The following is a 22,160-nucleotide window of genomic DNA, read 5'->3' on the forward strand; positions in this document are numbered from 1 at the left end:
TATTGGAATTTATATATTCTAAAAAATATATATAGAAAAGTGAAATATAAAAAAATGACCAAATCGTGTATCACAAAAAAGTCACCCGTGTCCTCTACTTTAGTCAGTCTACAGAGCCAAACCATCTCATCTGCAGAAAAGAATCCAGGTAATTTCTAAATTACCTCTGTAGCAATTAGCCAAGAGTGGATAAGACTTGAACATTTACCTACCTTCCTTGTTTTAGCTTCTACCTCTAACTCAGGACCAATTAGAGAAAATGAAATATGCCTCCTAAACCAATCACATATGATATTTATAGGCTCCGCTTACCTACATTTCCCCATACCAACAACCTCCAATCAGAGCGTACCTTAAGTTTTCTCTTTTTTTTCATAATCTTTTCCCACATCCTTTCGTCTTTCAGTCTATGCCCATGACAAGTGATAATGGCTGACTCCCTTGTTACCGCATGATCTGAATCAATAGCCTGTGTTTTTCTCATTTGTGTGGTCTTTGTATATTTACAGTGTATTTATGTGTGTGTGCATACACCCACCTACACACACACCCACACACACAGAGCAGAAGTGTTGAGGAAGTGAGAGAGAGTAGGAAATAAAGCAATTAGGTAAAGTCATTAAAACCAGGATTTTCTATTAAAAAACACAGATGCAAACATAAAACCAAATAAGTCAAATTCCTATAGTCCTAAACATAATTACAAAATACTGGTATACACCCATGATATATACCCATGATATATTTTTTTTCTTGAAAAATGTGTATTTGAAAGCTAAGTTCATCCAAAAAAAAAAATCTAAAAATAATGACTATGCCAGCAGCAAAAAGCACTCCTAAAATCCAGATAAGGTTCTCTATATATCATTCCCATTAAAGGAACAAAGGCTCTTTAGAGAAATGACTGATTCCAGGCCATGAACAAAAATGTATGCTAAATGAATGTGGTACATCAGGTTACATTAGAAAGCAAGAACAGTTTTAAAGACTACTGGATTGTGTCAAAAAAGCAAACTTAGACTAACATTGGCCACGTAAGGGACAATTGCAGCAGCAATAAGATTGATAACTGTAGTGAAATTAAACACATATTTTAAATATTTATGCATTTATTATGGTAGTATACATCACAGTGACCTCCAAAGGACATTAGGAGACCTCATTAATTTAAAAATTAGCAAATAAAAAATACCAAGCATTTGTCTTTCCACCATAAACTACTCCTCAAGGTAATTAAAGAGTTGATTTGACAAAGTTTTTTCTGTATAGATATATTTTAGTTAACAAATAAAGAGTAATAGATTTAAGTATCACCATTTTGCAAGCCATTAATAAAACAACTGATCCAGGTGATATTTAACAATGAGCACTGATACTTCCAAAAGACTGTCAGCAGACATTGTGTACCTCATCAGTGGAATACACACCACCACCCATGAAATATTCTTTATAAAAAACAAAAACTGAATGAGATCCAGCTAAGATTGACTTAGATCTTACATCTTATCATCAATTTACAGAAAACAAGAGGACAAGAATTATGTAACATAATGTCATGAGGATGCAGTTGGAAAATTCAGAAAATAGAAATAGTACAAGAAAAACAACTTGGTTTCTTCAATGCATGAAAATAAGGGGGGGTGCCAACTATTGTAGATCTTAAGTAACAGACAAAACCAAAGCAAATGAATGACCATGTTTGTATTTTGATTAAGAAAAATCAGGAAACATTTACAAAGTGGGAGAGGGTATTTGAATACTGATGGTATTTGGTAATATTGAAAAGCAATTGCCATTATTGAGATAGCAATGTTGCTATATTTAAAGTAATAGGTCTTACAGACATTCATACTAAAATATTTATGAAGGAAAGGAATGACTTGCAAAGTAATGCAGTGATGAGGAGGAGACAGGAATTGGTTATAACAGTCAACAAAGCCAGTAGTTTACTCCTGTTGAAGGTGAGTACATGGTTATTTTGGAGCTTTTCTATATGCTTGAAATATTCTGTAATATAATGCTTAGAAATTCACAGATGATGACCTATCAAGCTGCTTTTATTGGTTGTTATGCATAATTTCCAACAATGATGAATATGTAGGATGATCACTATTCCTGATGCAAAGGAACAGCATTCTGCCACGTGACCTGTTGTAGACCAACCTGGGGCAATAAATAAGTAACATGGATTTTGAAATGTATTGAATGTCTATTACATGCTATTCACAGAAGATAGAACAGTGGCTAAAAGAGACAAAAATCTCTGCACACAGACTTTCCATTCTAATGGAGAAGAGATAAAAAATAAACAGAATATATAAGGAAAATATACTGAAATGAATTCTATAGACAAAAATAAATTAGTGACAGGGGAAGGGGAACCCTGGGGAAGGGATTGCTATTTTAAGTAGTTATCCCTAGAACCATGCACTGTACAGTTAACATTTGAATACATATGCACAATGAATCCTATGGGCCACCAACTTAAGGGTAAAATTTTTGTGGAAAAATTAATAGCCTAAATTATATTCCTTGTGCATTTTCTCTGGTTCAAAATCAGAGGAGCAAGATTTTTCCAGTGGCCCACAAGTGCTTTCTTCCATGCATCCTGCTCCCACTGGTCTTGGGATAAATCAGATAAATCAGAGCTATGCTATAGTCTCCTTTGCCAACAACATTTCCAGGACTAAAGTCCTGGGTAGGAGTTGTAAGATGCAGATAAAGGCAGACACATAGTGCCTCATTCTCACCACTTGTGTATCACTGTGTGTGGAGCTATGGGCTTTTCACAGCTGATTAACCCAGTCTTTGATCATGCTCATCAATAGCCTCCTTTCTCTGATATAGTACAGGAGAGATTTATTTTTCTATTCTGTGATAAGTAGCTTTTCAATGTAGCTTTCTTTCTTCCCCAAAGCTGTAAGAACCCCAGGCCTCCAGAAATAGGTATAGTCAACTATCCTACTAACTGGCTGGGCATGGCCCTACCAAGGAGACTTGTATCCCATAACTTCACTCCTTTACCCACCCAACACATCTGACCTGAAAATTTAATTTTCCTTTTCAAAAGCTGAAACATATCTTTTTTTCAACTCTTTCTCAAACTTTCTCTGTACCATCTACCCATTAGGCCCATGTTAGTTTCCCCCAAGATGGCCTTACTGCTGAAGGAATATGCTAGGGCACTATCTAAGAAGAATTACAACTTATTTGCACTTACACATGTGGCGGCCTCCAGATACCATTTACATACTGACATCTTATTTCCAGAAAAGCATGTTGTAGGTTTGAGTGTCCAGAAGGGGCAGCATTTTCTAATCTATTGTTTAAACTATGTTTTTCTACTTTTTTACTGATACTGTCTTTATTTTTACCTAACCTACAAAATTCTAACTCAAATTATGATTGCTAGTACTACTTTTCACCATAAAAATCATTTATAAAATAGAAAAGATAAAAATTATATACAACTTCCTTATAAATTAAATTAGAAAATTTATATACATAAATCATGCAGTGGGCACATGATTGTCACGTAGTAGGCACTCATTAAATATTATTTTTCCCAATTTCCTTGCCTCCTTATTTCTAACATTTTCTATTAACAATATGTGATTTTTAAAAATATATAAAATTAAAAACATACAGTTGACTAAATTTTAAAAATTTTTGCCTCTAAAAATAAATTTCAGTATAGATAATATTCCTCTATTTTATACCTTCTTATGAACAAATTCTAAATTCTCAAGAGAGTTTTAGGGTCTTCTAATCTATGGAGAAAGGAGGTTAGTATGAGCCAAGAACATTAACACTTTCAAATGGCAAGCAGAGAAGAGAGGACATTCTGAAAGAAAGCAACTAATCAAGAGAGTGTAAATGCCAAGATAAGGAAGGTAAGGAACTCTAAAATGAGAAGAATTTTAAAAAATCTTAAATGAAAGAGGTATTAATAAAAGAAAGATAGTATGTTTATCTCTTGGGTAGCTTGCATTCACTAGTCATCCTGATCACGTGACACACCTTGGTCTTTAATAACAACCTAATTTTATAGGAGAAAGTAGTCATAAATAGAGCAAAGAGCTGATGGTATTCTCCATAATGAGTAAGTGAAAAAGAGAAAGGCCAGTTTCTTAAGCAATGCTTTTAGTCTTGTCCCTGTACACAAAATGTCCAGTTTGCAAACTCTTCAACAAGCATGCTCTCAAAGCTGTCTTCAATGCAGTCAACCAGAAAGGGAAAAGAATAACAAGACACATCCGAGGGAGGTTTTATGGGGCCCACGTGGAATGGTACACACCCCTTCCACTCACATGCTGTTGACTAGCACTCATAATGGGGGCCACCAATAAACCAGAAGGAAACCTGAAAGAGCTAGCCTGGCTTATTAGTAAGAGGTAGGATCTTGAGAGAAATGTTAATCTCTTTCTTCTTAACTTTAAGACTGTTCTAGTTGCACATGTCAAACACTTCGGACACTTTCCTGACTCTTCCCTACCTCTCATGCACCACATATCCATGAACTACTATTGTCAGCTCTACCTCCATAGTATTTATATGTATGCTGAAGATAAATTGACATTCTGGAACATGATCTTCTTGCCACCAACACAGCAAATATCCTTGACCATGCCGCCACTATTTCCTGTCCGAATCATTGAAAGGGCCTCCTGATTCTGCTGCTTCTACCCCTGCCCTCCAAGAGTATAACTGCAACATAAATAAACTTGATCACGTAGTCCACCATTCAAATTACTCCAATGTTGATTAGGAGTAAAAGCCAAAGTCTTTGCAATCATGTGTCCTACTCTTCCCCGCTTTGTCACTGTCTAGTCAAGCTGGCTTCTTGCTGCTTTTTACACATTCTAGATGTGTTACTAAATCAGGGAATTTGGATTTGGTATTACTTGGTCTGGAATATTCTTCCCCCAGATATCCAGTGCCTTGGTCTCCCATTCCAGTGTCACTTTTCCTGGCTTCAATATCTCTATTATCTAAAATGATAATGTCCCTTTGATATTCCCATACCAATTTTTCTGATTCATATATTTTCCCATTAGTACTTATATCTAACATATTTATAGCTGCATATTCCAACATAATGTAACCTAGTAAGATGTTTGTGTCAATATTTGTTGAATGAATTGGTTAATTACTATCATTCATTCAGGTATAATACTATGAATTTCTACAGACATTATTTTATGTATTTATTTAGTCTTTGTCTTTTCCACCAGAATGTGAATTCCATCAGGGCCCAAACCTTATCTGTTTTATTTGAAGTTTTATTTCCTGAGCCTACAATCGTACCTGACAAATCATAGGTTCTTAAAAAACAATGATGAGTGAATTAATACAAAGATAAATGTGATTCATTTGAACTTCATTTCAAAATCTAGTTTGATGAGGTTGAGTCAAGTCTATTAATTACTTGCTTTTTAAATTTTTAAATGAAATCGTATTTCAAGGACTTTACCAATTATTTTGGTAGATCTTTGGACATACTTCTAGAAACAGCTACCCTGTTTCCCCAAAAATAACACAGTGTCTTATTTTAAGGTGTGCTCCCAAAGATGCGCTAGGTCTTATTTTTAGGGGACGTCTTATCTTTCCTGTATGTAGGTCGTCTTATTTTCGGAGGATGTCTTATTTTTGGGGAAACAGGGTATTAATTAGGTCAAGTAAGACTTGTTTTGGCTAATAAAATGTTAGTGGAGGCAACAAATGATACATTTGATGATAAATTTTAAATATGGTCGTGTGGTTCACCTTGATACTCATTAAAACAGTATTTCTGATTTAAGAACTATGTTTTCACTGTAAATATTAAACAGAGCCACATCCAAATAGCAGCTAATGAGTCATATGAGTAAGAAATAAGTACAGGTAATTGTAAGTCACTGAGATTTGGGGGATGTTTTCTCTATAGAACAACCCACGAAAATGACTAATACATCTTATATGACTGACTGTGTTATCAAAAGATTGAAAATAACCTGAATAAGAATAGCAGACTTCTCTCTCTGGTCTTGGACATTCACAACATTATCTCTTTTTAATTTCTTTAAAACGGTCTGATTCGTGATGCACAGATTTGTCAGGGGTCCTTTTCTGGCAGTATGTAGCCTTGTGGAGAACGGAATCTTTCTGCGTACAGTGTAACCACGCCAGTAAGACTGGATCATCACAGCTGCTGTCCTGTTAAGAAGAGAAAACATTTTTATTATCCATAAATACACAGCTGCAGATAAAGGGTCTTTGTAAGTTATATGTTAAACATGGACCACATAAAGTATGATTTAAAAATAAGACAATGTCTTTTATATAACTCAGTTATAGAAGTAAAAATGGCATTGAAATCCTCAAATATGAAGGAGAGAAATGGGCTAGTAGTTTAGAGAGAGATGTGAGTACAAGGGCGTTTTGTTTGTTTTTATTAAGGAGTGAGCTATCACAGAAATTGTGTGTGTTACTGAGGGTATTTGTGCAGAGAGTCCAGAGACAGAGTCAATAAGTGATGGTGCAGAAGAGAGAGGACAAATGTAGCTGCCAATGTTGACTTGGAAAGAGGGGATAAAATGTCATTCATGGAAGAGATACTAGCCTTGGAGAGTAAGATGAGGGAGGCCTCCTTCCCTGTAAGAGGAAGGGCAGTATCAGGTGCTTACTAGCTTCACTTTCTTCCCTGCCCACAGACAAATATTTAAATCACACTCTTACAAACCCAGTAGTAAATTCTAACATTTCCCTAGCTCATACCTTTCATGCCTATTGGCCATTTGCAGGCACTGTCAATGCTATGTGTTTTCCACATTCCTCTAGGTTGCCCAGAAACATGAACAGATTATGTACTTTGATCATAATTGAGTTCTCAATGTGTTCAGTCATTTAACTCCTATTTACAAATGTTTTCCTTTCTTTACTCATATTATCATAGGAATATTATCAAGGCACAGAGTACATCTTAATGTCTTCGAAATTCCAAATTTTGGTTTAAAAGATGTATGGAGGAAAAGGGATTCTTGGCCTATCTCCATTTCCCAATGTCTCCTTGAAGCAGTTTTCAGCGCTTGTATTAATTGCCAAACCCACTGAAATGTCTTCATTTATAGAATTTAAACCAAAGTGAATTAATTAATAAACTACTAAACATGACTACAGTTTTTCTTTCTCTTTTTTTTGTAATAAATTTGTGGAAAATTACAAAAGGATAATGTAACCACTTCCATTATTATTTTGCTTAATTATTGTCATTACTGTTGTCATTATCATCCTCACCACCGTCATCATTTTACTTAAAGCCAGTAGATGCTTTCAATCTACTTTGCTATGAATCAAAAATTGAAGTTAATAACTAAAACTTGTAATTTCAGATAAAATACTTGTACTTCTAATATTTGGAATATAACAAGTGTTTATGTTACAACAAATCATTTCATTCTAGGGTAAACAGACCCTGTAAATGTCGCTATGGACTTAATACACATGAGTCATGCAATCATCCATTCATTCTTTTATCTTTTAAACACAAATATATTAGTGGATTTCAGAACACGATATTAGGAACTTTGGGTGAGAAAGGAAATAATTTGCAATATTTACAAAAAATGAAAGGCTTGTGAGAAAATACATCTAAAATAAGACAGTACCTTCTCCTTTTCTAGATACTTAACAATTTTCACTGAATGGAATTGTGGATTTCTTCTAAAGTCATTAATTTTTTGAATTCCTCTGTCTAAAATAATCAAAATTTTCCAAGTTTGGGGGGGGGAACAAAAAGTAGACAAAGGATGTTTCCTTCAATGACAGACAAAGTATGGACTGCTTTTCACTGCATTGAAAGCAGGTTAAGATTAACTTCAGGGTTTCCCAAATGTGAAGGGCTCTTCATGTTAGGAAAACAGCTCCATCATCGTCATCATCATCACCATCATCACTGTATTTATTTTTTTTATTTTAGCAAAAATCATACTGTCAAAAATGTCCACAGCATAAGAACACATGTAATCATGCTTAGGGAATTCCCATACACGGTACAACTGAAAGTGAATCTCCTAAATGCCTGGATGACCAAGATTCATCCCGAGGGTTCACATTTTCTTTCCCCTTTGTTCTTTAGGTCTTTAATTTATCTGTATTTTTCACTTCTTATAATTTCCTATTTTCCTTTGGCTATTTTATTTACGATTGATTAAGAAGTTCCAAGTGTTTACATGAAACTTCAATACCATCTGCCTATTTGGAGCAAAGCATACAAATTTAATAATTTGTAAAACATAAATCAGGAAATATTAAAGCCACTTTTTATAAATAATAAGCCACACGGGTAAATACATGTTACTTTCAGCAAACTATTTAACATAGCTTTCAGAAATTACTACGTGTACTGACAACTTCTAACGGAAGACTTGGCACAGCAGGATTCAGGACCCTGATTTTCTGACTTCTGCCTTATTTAGCACCAGTCATAGTAAGAGAAGCTGAATTGGACCAATGTTTTCCTGTTATTAGCTTGACACAGAAGCTTAATACTTGCACAGGTATTTAATGCTTATTAAATGTTTACTAGATTAATGAGCAAATAAATAGCAAATGGATAGGTACTTAGAAAAATAAAATTACCTAGTCATTTATATGTATTTTAAAATTATTTTAGAATGCAGTATTTTTTTTTTGTTTGTTTCCAGTTTTTGGCCGGGGCTGGGTTTGAACTAGCCACCTCTGGCATATGGGGCCAGCGCCCTACTCTTTTGAGCCACAGGCGCCAACCAGTATTGTATTTTTTTTTTAAATATCATTTTGATTATTCAAAAACTGAAAGGCATAAAAAATAATTTCACCTTTACTCATTTTAATTTAATGCTAGAATGTGAAACAGAATATACCAAAATTCAACCAAATAATCTGTACTGTAATGAATAATTTGTTCACATGAGGAAAACATAATTAAAGAAATTAATATGAATATAATAGTGATTTAAATTCTTTAGCAAGTTATTTGGCACCATTGATTAAGATAATCCATTAACAATAGTAAATATGTACCTATTAAAGAAAAATGATTTAGAACGCTTACATTTTCTCACTATGTTCAGCATTTTGGTGATTCTTTAGCAGGGAATTTGCCATTATTGTTTCCATAAAAGGGATTCTTTTGGTGGGAATACTGCTTACTTTGCTGTCATCTCTCTTCTGGGTTACTAATTTTTCTTGATTTCTTCCTTCCAAACCTTCACATGTGGAGAAGCTGTGCAATGCAGAATAACTGGAGCCAGAGTTCATCCATTTTTCAGAAATATCAGATGAGTCCCACGTATCTTCCTTTGCCTTAGAGAAGAGTCTACTGGGCAGAATGCTGTCATTGCCGGAGTTTTGCTGGGCTTCTGACTCTTCTCTTTTGGTTATACTGACATTCTCATGTTCATGTGCATGTCGGCATTCATTACTAAGTGTCATCAATTTCTTAAAATAATCACAGAGATTTTCTGCCATATCCAACGTGGATACATTTCTGAACAAATAAACAATGAGGACATTTCACAGTAAGAATTATATCAGTAAACATTAAAACTTGTATAGGTTTTAAAATTTAATACCATTTAGCCTAAAACGAACATTCAATTCTACTATGACATTCATTCTAAATTATTTATAGTTGTTTATATAAAAATAAATCTATTTCTAACAAAATTTGAAAATATTTGTTTAGTTAATTTAGATCTACCAGTCCAGACAAAATGTCTGGAAGTTTTAAGACCATTTTTATTCTAGGTATTTTTGGTACAAATGAATGAGAAAAATCCATGCTTTTACTACCATAAACATGAGAAATCGTGGCTGCCCAAATTTGGAAAAGTTATTTATGAAATAAAGTTTAAAGTGCTTTCTATATTGACTTTTGCCACACAAAATATTTGTATTGGACTTTTAAACAAAGAACTTCTATTATGGGAAAGTTTGTATTCCCATTTTTCCCTGGAAAAGTAATCTATTGCAGAGGATTTAAATGCTTTAAGACATAAATGGCTATGATTCTCTTGAACAATTATTGGATTTCTATCTTTTGGATATTAAGAATTGTGTAATTAATCACATGCATGTTTTCCAGATTTGAAGCTCTCAATAATAAATGTAAAGGACTGTGTGCTTGTGCAAGTCTTACTCTTGGTGACCCTTTATTTATTTCCATTTTATTTTTTAACATTTTTACTTATTTACTATTTACATTTTCTGGCTGTTTTTAATATATAGCAGTTAGATAGGGTTTTTCCCTAAAACAATGCAGTACACAAAATATAAAGGTTTAATCATAACAAACAAAAGGAAAATTGTAATTATTTCCTAAAATGTAGTGAGCATGCAATAGTTACTATGTTCATGAGGTAATCATTAGACATTAGTATAGGCACTCCAATACAGTTTTAATATTCTGCATTTCATTTATTTTTATAGCTTATAATGTAAAAAAGCTTCAGTTCAATATTAGAATATGAAATCTTCATTGTTAGGGGTGCCATTCACCATCACTTACAAATTAAATATACAAAATACAGTGAACTTTCCATTTTCAATGCTGTGATGAAACTTAAGTAGCAACAATAATAACTAGAATCTAAATTCAAAAGAAGAGATGCCAAAGGTCACCTTTACATGCAAAATTATACATTCCTAAACACAAACAAGGAAATATTAATTCATGTTTACATAAAGATAAATGTAAATAATCTTACTGTTAAAAGTAATTATAACAATCATAATCAGATCTGTCTTTAAAAACATGAATAGACTAATATTCAAAAACGTTTAAGCATAAAACCAACTTTTATATAGGACAATTATGTTGTTTTTTTTTTTTTTTTGTAGAGACAGAGTCTCACTTTATGGCCCTTGGTAGAGTGCCATGGCATCACACAGCTCACAGCAACCTCCAACTCCTGGGCTTAAGCGAGTCTCTTGCCTCAGCCTCCCAAGTAGCTGGGACTACAGGTGCCCGCCACAACGCCCAGCTATTTTTTTGGTTGCAATTTGGCCGGGGCCGTGTTTGAACCCGCCACCCTCGGTATATGGGGCTGGCGCCTTACCGACTAAGCCACAGGCGCCGCCCTATAGGACAATTATGTATGAGAGTATAACAGTAAACACAATTAAATAATGAAGCTTGGACCTTTCGACACAAGATTATTATTCCAGTTACAGTGGAGAGTCATCATTAATGAAAAAATGTGAACTCATTTTCCATTTCTATGTGCATTTTCTAGAGCAATACAAATTATAAAATATGTTTACAGAAATATCAATTAGAATCCATTTATTACCATAGTAGTACATTCAGAATTCAAGGTGGGTAATAAAAAGTTTTCTTTCTTCAAAATTTGATTTTAACTATTCTCAACTTCTGTCCTCTGAATATGGCTGAGTGTTAACTGCTTTTCTCTCCTGTGCTCAGGCGCTACCTTCTTAACATGTAAACATATGTGTGCTATGATACCTCAATATGTGACAAGCATTATATGATACAGAACTTGCTTTACTCCATTATAACTGTTTATTTATTTAATTTTCTCTTAGGTTAATCTGTGAATTGTTAGAGGATAGTCTTGCCCACAATAAATTTATGACTTATTTATTGATGATTAATGAAACTGTTTGCCTCCTGTCTAAAAGCTCTCGTGCTTTCCTTTATCTAACATTTTAACATTTACCGAAATAATTATGTTTAAAAAGCATATTAGAATATTTCAAAGAATAAAAAATAATGCCCAGATTTTTTAAATCTACACTATCCACAATACACAAAGTATGTTAGTTAATCATAATTTTTTAATATCATATGAATAAATTACATTATTTATTTTAAGGACAACAAGGAGAAGAAACTATCTTACCCTTTTCCAGTGATATAGTTTTCAATTAGTAAGTTGAATTCTTGAATCTGGGACTGACAAAGTGTTAGGAAAGGTGCTAATTCTGATTGATAGTGTTCTTCAGTGTGGTCTTCTGAATAAGGGTTCAGCTTATCACCATTGAGGACTCTTAGAGCAGGTAGCATTTTAAGTAGAGAATGCCTATTGAAAACAAGAAAGAAGCGAATAGTCTTGATAAGTAGAGTTTATACCTAAAATAATAGCATGCCTTCTAGGTAGAAAAATATATGCATATGGTGCCTGTCTCATAGAATGTGATTGATTTTGTAGAGAAAACAATACAGTTAAATTTGGGATCACACCTATGGTGCATAATGTAAGGGTACATGTCGGATCTATTAAGTATAGAATATAAATGTCTTAACACAATAATTAAGTAAACAAGATGAAGTATATATTAACCAGTGTGATGTAAGTGTTCCTAATTCTACACGAAATCAGCACATTGTACCCCATACAAGCATTAATGTATACATGATTTATGTGTTTATAATTTAATAAAAAAATAAAATAAATAAAAAATGTGATATCAGGTCATGTACCAAGTAAGTTTTGTTTTTTTTTTTTTGCAGTTTTTGGCCAGGGCTGGGTTTGAACCCATCACTTCCGGCATATGGCGCTGGTGCCCTACTCCTCTGAGCCACAAGCACTGTTCACAAAGTAAGTTTTAAAGTTCTTAATATACAATTAATCATTGTCTCTAAAACATAAATGGGAGATTCAAATTTAGAAACTCAGATTGGAATTTAGAGTATAATAAGGCTGTATTATAAAAAGAGTGAAAATACTAGATACCCTATTTTGAAAAGAAGATAATTAAAATAACTGCACTGAAAGGCGCTGTTTATTTCACAAATAGATGTGAATCCTGATTGTTTCTCTTAATTAAATACAGTGATAAGAACAGGGCTAAACAAGAGAGGTAGAAGATTACTCTTTTTCATAATCCGAAACATCTAAAGTTATGTTTTCCCCTGAATCACACTAAGGATTATAATAATAAAAATATTCAAGTATTCAATATATGCAAATATCTGTATCAATTTAAAAGACTAATGCTGTAATAAACAAGTTAGACAGCAAAAACTTTCCCTGAAGCTCAGTTATTTACAAATACTTACTTAGAAATACTTGACCAAATCTTTCAAAAGGAGAGGGTAAGCCTCTTTTCATGTCTGCCAGAGGACACATGCTCAAAGTGGACTTCTTAAATAAGGACTACTTAAACAAAAAGTTATAAAACACATCAAAGAAAAACTAAATAAATGGAGAGATATTTCAATGGAGATTATGGATAGAAAGACCCAATATTATCAAAACGTCAGTTCCTCCCATTTTGATCTATATATCAACTAAAGCCCCATCAAAATTCAAGCAAGGTATCTTGTGGATATCAAAATGTTCACTCTAAGGTTTATACAGAGAGGCAAAAGACACAGAATAGACAATTCAATATTGAAAGAGAAGAACAAAGTCCAAAGATTGACACTAATTGACTTCAAGACTTAACATAAAGCTATAGAAATCAACACAGTGTGATCCTGGTGAGAGAATAGACAGATATCTGCATGGAAGAGAAGAGACAGTCCAGAAACAGACCTGCATAAATGTGGCCAACTGATTGACACGGGAGCAAAGGCAGTACCCCAGAATGAAGGTCATCCTTTCAACCAATGATACTAGCAAAAGAGTACAACCATGGACAAAACCATTAACCTCACTTTTCACAAAATATTAACCCAAAATGGATCATAAAACCTTAAAACTCCTAAAGATAACATAGCAGAAAACCTAGATAACCTTGGTATAGCGATGGCCTTTTAGATAAAACATCAAAAGTATGATCAATAAAAGAAATAACTGGTAAGTTTGAGTTCATTAAAATTAAAACTTACACTCCGTGAAAGACGGTCAGGAGAATGAGAAAAGAGACACAGACTGAGAGAAAATATTTACAAAACACATATCCACAAAGGACTGTTATCCAAAATTACAAAGAACAATCAAAAGCCAACAAGAAGAAAAACACACCAACTAATTAAACACTAGGCAAGATACCTAAACAGACACCTCATTAAAAATATATGCAGATAAAAGTCAACATGAAAAGATATTCAACATTATGTTCATTAGTGAATTGCAAATTGAAATAACAATGAGATACCACTACATGCCTATTAGACTAGCTAAGACCTACAATACTGACAACACCAAATGCTGGTAAGGATACAAAGCAACAGAAATTCTCATTCAATTGCATGAAAAGCAAATTGGTTTAGCCACTTTGGAAGATAGTTCGGCAATTTCTTGGAGATTTAAATATGTCCTTACCAGAAATAGCTCTTCTTGGTATTTACTCAAATGAATTGAAAACTTGTGTCCACACAAAAACCTGCAAATAGATATCTATATCAGCTTTATTCATAATTGCTCAAGCTTGGAAGCAACCAGAATGTCCTTCAGCAGGTGAATGGGTAAACAAGCTATAGTAAAAATAGACAATGGGGTATTACCCAATGCTAAAAAGAAGTGAGCTATGAAGCCCAGAGAAAACATGGAAGAAACTTAAACACATATTATGAAGTGAAAGAAACTAATCTGAAAATGCTACATACTGTGTGATTCTAACTATGTGACAGTTTAAAACAGGAAAACTGCTGAGACAGTAAGATCACTGGTTGCCATGGTTGGTGGGAGACAAAGATGGGAAGAGTGCAGATTTTCAGGGTAGTAAAACTATTTTCTATGATACTACAATGGCAGAGACATGTCACTAAGTTTTTTTAAAACCCATAGAACATACTAATATCAAGAGTAAACCTTAGGGGATACTATGAACTTTGGTGACAATAAAATGTGAATGGAAGTTCATTGATTATAACAAGCATATCACTTTGATACAGAACATTGGTAGTGGGGGAAATTGTGCATGTCTGAGAATGGGGTAGGTGGAAACTCTGTGCTTCCTGCTAAATTTTGCCAGTAACCTGTAACTTCTCTAAAAAACACATTTTATTAATTAAAAAAAAAAAAAAAAAACTAGCCAGGCACAGTGGCTCATGCCTGTAATCCTAGCACTTTGGGAGGCAGAGGTGAGTGAATTGCCTGAGCTTACTGGTTCAAGACCAGCCTGAGCAAGAGCAAGACCCCATCTCAAAAAATAGCCAGGCATTGTAGGGGGCCTCTGTTGTCCCATCTACTTGGGAGGCTGAGGCAAGAGAATCACTTGAGCCCAAGAGTTTGAGGTTGCTGTGAGCTGTGACACCACAGTTACTGAGGGCAACAAAATAAGACTCTGCCTAAAAACAAACAAACAAACAACTAATAATTCCTAAACAATAAAAGAAGGATGGCAAGGTGAGATTAGTACTAAAATGCTAAATGCTAAATTTAGGAAGAAAAACTCCAGACAGATCTTTGGTATTAGTTATTCCTTCTATAAAGTCTAGGCTGACATATTCATCTATCCAAACAGTTATAAAACATAATTTTAGAATTTTCTTTTTGTGAAAGAAGTAGGCCATGAAATGGCTACGACAAACCAAATTCATAATTTATGTTTCCATGTATATGGTTATAATTTAGTAGTCTTGGTAGTAAATATATTTTTAAAATCACAAGAGAGATAAATGCCTCTCCTTTAAAGAAAGCAAAAAAGAAAACCAGAGATTTTATTTACTGAGGATAAAGATAATAGCTCCAAAACCCCTCTCCTTCCCTTCCCTGGAAAAAAATTAAACAACAACAACACTTTTTTTTCTCCCTTATTGATATTTAAATAAGGAAAGAGGGAAAACAATTAGACTTGGTTCTTAAAGGGTAATTATCAGATAATTTACAATGTTAAGATGCAGATAAAAAGCTTAATGCTTTGCTAACCAGTATTTTGATCAGCTTAAAATAATTTTAGTCCATATATTTTGAAATTTTAGTAGCCTTAAAACTATCAATGTTTATTAAATCATAAACTGCCACATTTATTACAAGGCATTAAATAAATGACATATATTGTTTTCTGGTTAGATTCATTTTAAGATATAGTTCAAAACCAGAATGTTATATTAAAATAATAGCTATTTATCACAGGTGTGACAAGGTAATCACCACAGAGGTGCAAAAATAAATATAATATGAAATATTTTCAAAACAAGTAAAGGTTACTCTCTGAAATTAAAGCTGATAATAATCAAAACAAATGAGTTCACCTGTCCATAGTACACCCTAGCAAATTCTTTATTATATTATTAATGAAGCTACATTGTATTCTAAATCTCCAAATTACTTAGTCAAATTTTCTTTAAGACATAATCAAAATAATTTATTTAGTTATAATTATAAAATGCCAGCTATGAAATAATCATGCTTTTGAGATGTGATAGTAAAGGCCATTAAAGTTAAGAATGTATTTGTCCATCCAGTATAAAAGAGAAGATACTTTGCGCTATGCTTGGTCCTGTTTCTTTAGATTCAATTCCCTAAATCACTGAAGTGTAAACATAAGGCTTCAACAACTTAATGGAACAGCCCTTGAAAATAACCAGCAGTTTGTTCTGATTTGTTGGAAACCAAGCAAATTTCTTTCTGATACCTGGGTTTTCAGAATGGACCAGACTGGCACCAGGAAAAAGGTGTGCCAATGTCATTATGCTCTGGTCTTTGAAATAGGTATATCTTAAAGGAAAAATTAATAAAGTAGATGTTCTTATTTTATTTAGGAGTTATGTAAAGCATTTTTTTTCTTTTCTAGAGTATAATAATTTCTTGTTAAACAGTAACAGCAAGGTGTTCAGTTATGCTAAAATAATTTTTCATAAATGTATAACAGTATTCTGAAATCTGTATACTTTACAGATTTCTAGATTTTAAGCCCTTTAGATAAATGAATCTCTTCTTAAAATAATAAAAGCTATATTGGGCCAACTGATCTACATGAAATTGGACAGGTAAGATTTTCAACTTAGGATGACTCGAATTCAGAAAAGTTAATTTAAACATAGAAATTATAATAGAGAAATAATTGTTCATGTTATAACTACTGCCTTCTTCCTTTCATTATTATTTCTCATAATACATAAATGTATAACAGTATTCCTGGAACATTGAACTTAGAGAATGCATTTCATATATATAGAGATACCATGCTTCTATCTAGAAATAATGAAAAAATGAAGAGTCATTTTAACCAAATAATCTAATATATTCCTAAAGGCAAAAATATAAATTTATGTAATCAGATTATGTGACAGATAAATAAACTTTACCACAGCATATATATTTAACAAAATAGGTATTTATGCTCTAAACAAAAATAATGAAAAATAAAGAATTTCAAAGACAATCTGGGACATTAGATTTGTTACTAGTTCTTGTAACTATCACTACTTGCTAGCGATTCAGAGGGAAACTGACAGTAGATCAACAAAGGGAAAATGATTATCAAACACCATAGTTTGGACAGGATTAATAACATGGATATCATTAATTAACTATAATATTTCAGCTACAGGGCCTGAATAATAATCTAGAGAATATAGGACAACAGGGCCTGAATTTTTATTTATTAGGAATATTTTGATATTAAATATCAAATACCATTGTTATATAGAAAAATTCCCAAATGGTTCATCTTAGCCAGAATATTTTGAAATTCTTCTAAATGTAAAAATTCAGTTTGCTTAGATCCTCACGACTATCACTCACTCTCTTGAGATTTGTGATTTGCATAAATAATATCTAGATTGGACTTAATGTTTTAAACCTTTCTTCATTGATTTTTTTGAGTAAAAAATGTCCTAAAACCTGCATAAAAGAGCAGTGCATGGATTGGCCATAAGTTCAAAAATCCTAAGAGTTTATGATGAAGATTTTTGAAAGTGCTGTAGCAAGTTGATTAATGTTGGAAGTGAAATATAAGAACACTGTGAGATCTCAACCTTAGGTTTTCCAGCTGGGCTCCTCCTCATCAAGGGCTAAATCAATATTTCATTTAGTGAAAACGTCCTTGTGAATATTCTGTCATTTTGGAAGCTCTATTAATCATTAATATATTCCCAAAGGAGATCTCAAACTGAGTTTGAAGATTAAGTTTTAAAAAGAGATTTTTTAGCATATCAGTTTTATTGGTGTTATCACTGGCTAGACATGAAAGAAAGAAGCCAATTGGGAAAATCTATAACTAATTCTTTTGTTAGTATTGGGGGTTATGTAAAGTTCATTGGAACATACAGCTTAAAGTTTGAGTTGATCCTTTGGTTAACAAGTCCATACTTTACAGATTTCTAGATTTTAAGCCCTTTAGATAAATGAATCTCTTCTTAAAATAATAAAAGCTATGTTGGGCCAACTGATCTATATGAAATTGGACAGGTAAGATTTTCAACTTGGGATGACTCGAATTTAGAAAAGTTCATTTAAATATAGAAATTATAATAGAGAAATAATTGTTCATGTTATAATATAACAACTGCCTTCTTCCTTTCATCATTATTTCTCATTAAATATTATCTTTAAAAACTGTAAAGTATATGTACATAGTATAAGCATCATCTCTATATTTATCTTAATAAATTTATAATAATTTATATTAATTTATTTTACAAGCATACGTTATTCAATAATATAAATGTTTATGTCCTCTGCAAACAAAATAGTGAAAAACAATAAATTCAAAGATTATTGGGGAAATTGGGTTTGTTCCTAGTTGTTGCAATTGGTAATGTCTGTGTGGAAAGTAACACCAACTCCATCAGCAAGAAAATTCATATCTTATTTCCATAACAGAAAATAGAAAAACTGCAGCCCTTAAAGAACGTGCTCTGAACAACAGGCAAAAATAATGAATTTATTTGTCATCCTAGACTTTGCTCATATATGTACTAGGAAATATTAAGATATCTATCTAAGAATAACTCATGAGCATCTTTCATTATGAATAATATCATCTGCCAAGCATTGCCTTGTATACAAAATTACACTTTCACTATGGGAAATTTCATTCTGAGATCTGGCTCCTAGAAATGAAGCCTTGAAACTTGGAGATTAGTAATGCTTTCAAGAGAAACACTGTCAGAAATTTAGCTAGTATGGGAGGAGGCGGAGCAATATGGTGGCTGTGTAACAGCTTCCTTGCATCTGTACACCCTGAGTCTGGGGAGATAGGACTCCAGGCATCTCTGGCTGGTGGGATCTGCCTATCATCACCCCTGTGAGGACACAGTGAGTCAGCAAGAGACTTCTGGACCCCAAGAGGAGGACTAAAACAGTGGAAAAATGGCAAGTGGTCGCGTGTGTTCAATCCGTCTAAACCTGCCTGCAACCAAGTTCAGTAGCGGCGAGACTGCAAACCAGAAAGGCCTTACCTGTGAACTGTTTTGGTGTCTTTGGACTTGGCACTCAGTTGAACTGTCTTGGGGAGAGCCTGAGTGGGAGTGCGGAGAACTTTGGCTGTTGTCTAGGGCCCCAGTCTGAGCCGCTGAGCCAGACAGAGCTAATAGTGCTTGGGAGCCATTGTGAGTGCTCTGCCCCGGCAAGCTCCGCCCTCAGGGTTGCAGAGCTAGAATTGGGTGGGAGCTGGTAACCCAGTGACCAAGTAGCCTAAGGGCGGGGTCTGACCCGCCTTGCAGCCCCAACCCTCAGGGGCAGAGTGAGACCAGTTTTGGCACACTGGGTAAGTGGATAGCCACTTCAGCAGTGATTCCAGTGACAAGTACTTCCCTGGGAAAGCTTCTGCTCAGCAAGTTTACAAGTTCAAAGTGCCTTTTAAGTGGGCTGAAGAGAGATTTAGGGTGTCTACCTGCTGGGGTTTGAGAAATCAGCAGCCTCCAGTCGTATCAGAACTGTGATTAACATCTCATACCCCAGAAGACCACGTGTTGCCCAGAAAATACTCAATAACATATACATACTGCTTTGTTTTTGGTTGTGTTTTTTTTTGTTTTTTTTGTTTTTCTTTTTGGTTTGGTTGTTTTTTTTTCTTTATTTTGATATTGTTGATGTTCTTTTGTTTTTTAAGTTCAACCTTCTCCATACACATCCTTTTTCTTTCTCAATTTTTCTAGTTTAATCATAATTTCTCATTGCTGTCTTTTTCAATAATTAGAACTTCATTTTTGCTAGTGTTTCTACTGCTATTATTTGGTTTTTATCCCGTAAAGTTTTCTGTTTGCTTGTTTTGGTTTGATTTATAGCATTTTTGTCTTTCCTCTCTACTTGGTGGAGGTGGGGTACTGTGTCTGATCAGGTTAGCAAAGAGCTGCTGACCTCAAGGGAACCACCCAACTGGGCATCCCCAGAAGGTGAAGTTTTCTTAAGGTTCTATCAAAGTACCCTATTGTATATCTATATTGCTCTGTCTCCCTCTTTCTGTGCCTCTCTTCTTTTTGTCAATATTCCTTTTACCCACCCCCTATACTTTCTCTATTTTTCTTTTTTTTTCTTATCACTCGGTCCTCCTTTCTTTCATCCCTTTTTTGCTCTTCAACCTTCTCACTCTTCTGGTCCTGTAACCCTTAGTCCACAGGAACGAGAACTTAAAGAGCAAGAGGAGGTGAAAGGAAAATTAGGGCAAGGAAACAGATAAAAGAAATCACCCATGAGGAAGAATCAGCAGAAAACTCCAGGCAACATGAAGAACTAGTCCAGAACAACCCCACCAAGGGAACATGAGGTAGATAATGCAGATGATTCCACCTATAAAGAACCGTTAGGAATGACACAAAGGGAATTTAGAATACACATGTTGAAAACAATGAAAGAAATGATGGAAACAATGAAGGAAACTGCTAATAAAGTGGAAAATAACCAAAAGGAAATCCAAAAACAGAATCAAATAAGAGATGAACAATATGAAGAATATAAAAAGGATATAGCAGAGCTGAAGGAACTGAAATAGTCAATTAGGGAACTTAAAGATGCAATGGAAAGTATCAGCAACAGGTTAGACCATGCAGAAGAAAGAATTTCAGAGGTAGAAGACAAAGTTCTTGAGATAACTCAGACAGTAAAAGAGGCAGAAAAGAAGAGAGAGAAAGCAGAACGTTCACTGTCAGAATTATGGGACTTTATGAAGCGTTCCAACATACAAGTTATAGGAATTCCAGAAGGGGAAGAAGAATGCCCCAGAGGAATGGAAGCCATACTAGAGAATAGTATAAAAGAAAATTTCCCAAATATCACCAAAGATTCTGACACACTGCTTTCAGAGGGATATCGGACCCCAGGTCACCTCAACTCTAACTGAGCTTCTCCAAGACACATTGTGATGAACCTGTCCAAAGTCAAGACAAAAAGAAAAGATTCTGCAAGCTGCCAGGAGTAAGCACCAGTTGACCTACAGGGGCAAATCCATCAGAGTGACCGCAGACTTCTCTAATGAAACTTTCCAAGCAAGAAGACAATGGTCATCTACCTTTAATCTACTTAAACAGAACAATTTTCAGCCCAGAATTCTGTACCCTGCTAAGCTAAGCTTCAAAATTGATGGAGAAATCAAATCATTTACGGATATACAAACATTGAGGAAATTCGCCACAACAAGACCAGCTCTACAGGAAATACTTCAACCTGTTCTGCACACTGACCACCACAATGGATCAGCATCAAAGTAAGAACTCAGAAATTAAAGGACAGAACCTAACCTCCACACTGATGAAAAAGATAAAACTAAGCAATGGACTCTCACCAAAAAGACGCATAGAATACTACCACACTTATCAATTATCTCAATAAATGTTAATGGCTTGAATTCCCCACTGAAGAGACATAGATTGGCTGACTGGATTAAAAAACACAAGCCATCCATTTGCTGTCTGCAAGAAACACACCTGGCTTCAAAAGACAAATTAAAGCTCCGAGTCAAGGGTTGGAAGACAATTTTTCAGGCAAATGGAATTCAGAAGAAAAGAGGAGTTGCAATCTTATTTTCAGATACATGTGGATTTAAAGCAACTAAAGTCAAAAAAGACAAAGATGGTCACTTTATATTGCTCAAGGGCAAAATACAACAAGAAGACATTTCAATTCTAAATATTTATGAACCCAATTTAAATGCTCCCAGATTCTTGAAACAGACCTTACTCAGTCTGAGCAATATGATATCTGATAATACCATCATAACAGGGGACTTTAACACTCCTCTTACAGAGCTGGACAGATCCTCTAAACAGAAATTAAACAAAGATATAAGAGATTTAAATGAGACCCTAGAACAACTGTGCTTGATAGACGCATATAGAATACTCC

General features: G+C 34.1%; 1 protein-coding gene across 1 annotated transcript in view; it reads right to left on the bottom strand.

The window, feature by feature from the left end:
• Positions 1-22,160, bottom strand: part of LOC128582307 (ALX homeobox protein 1) — a 234,209-nt gene that overhangs the window by 139,365 nt on the left and 72,684 nt on the right. Inside the window, exons 15-17 of the mRNA XM_053586068.1 lie at positions 11,883-12,062; positions 9,074-9,508; positions 5,994-6,195 (exon numbers count right to left, since the gene is read on the bottom strand). Coding sequence (XP_053442043.1) covers positions 5,994-6,195; positions 9,074-9,508; positions 11,883-12,062 — 817 coding nt within the window. The remainder of the gene's footprint in view (positions 1-5,993; positions 6,196-9,073; positions 9,509-11,882; positions 12,063-22,160) is intronic.

This window comes from Nycticebus coucang, chromosome 3 (genome assembly GCF_027406575.1).
Source record: "Nycticebus coucang isolate mNycCou1 chromosome 3, mNycCou1.pri, whole genome shotgun sequence".
In the NCBI taxonomy this organism is placed as follows: Eukaryota; Metazoa; Chordata; class Mammalia; order Primates; family Lorisidae; genus Nycticebus; species Nycticebus coucang.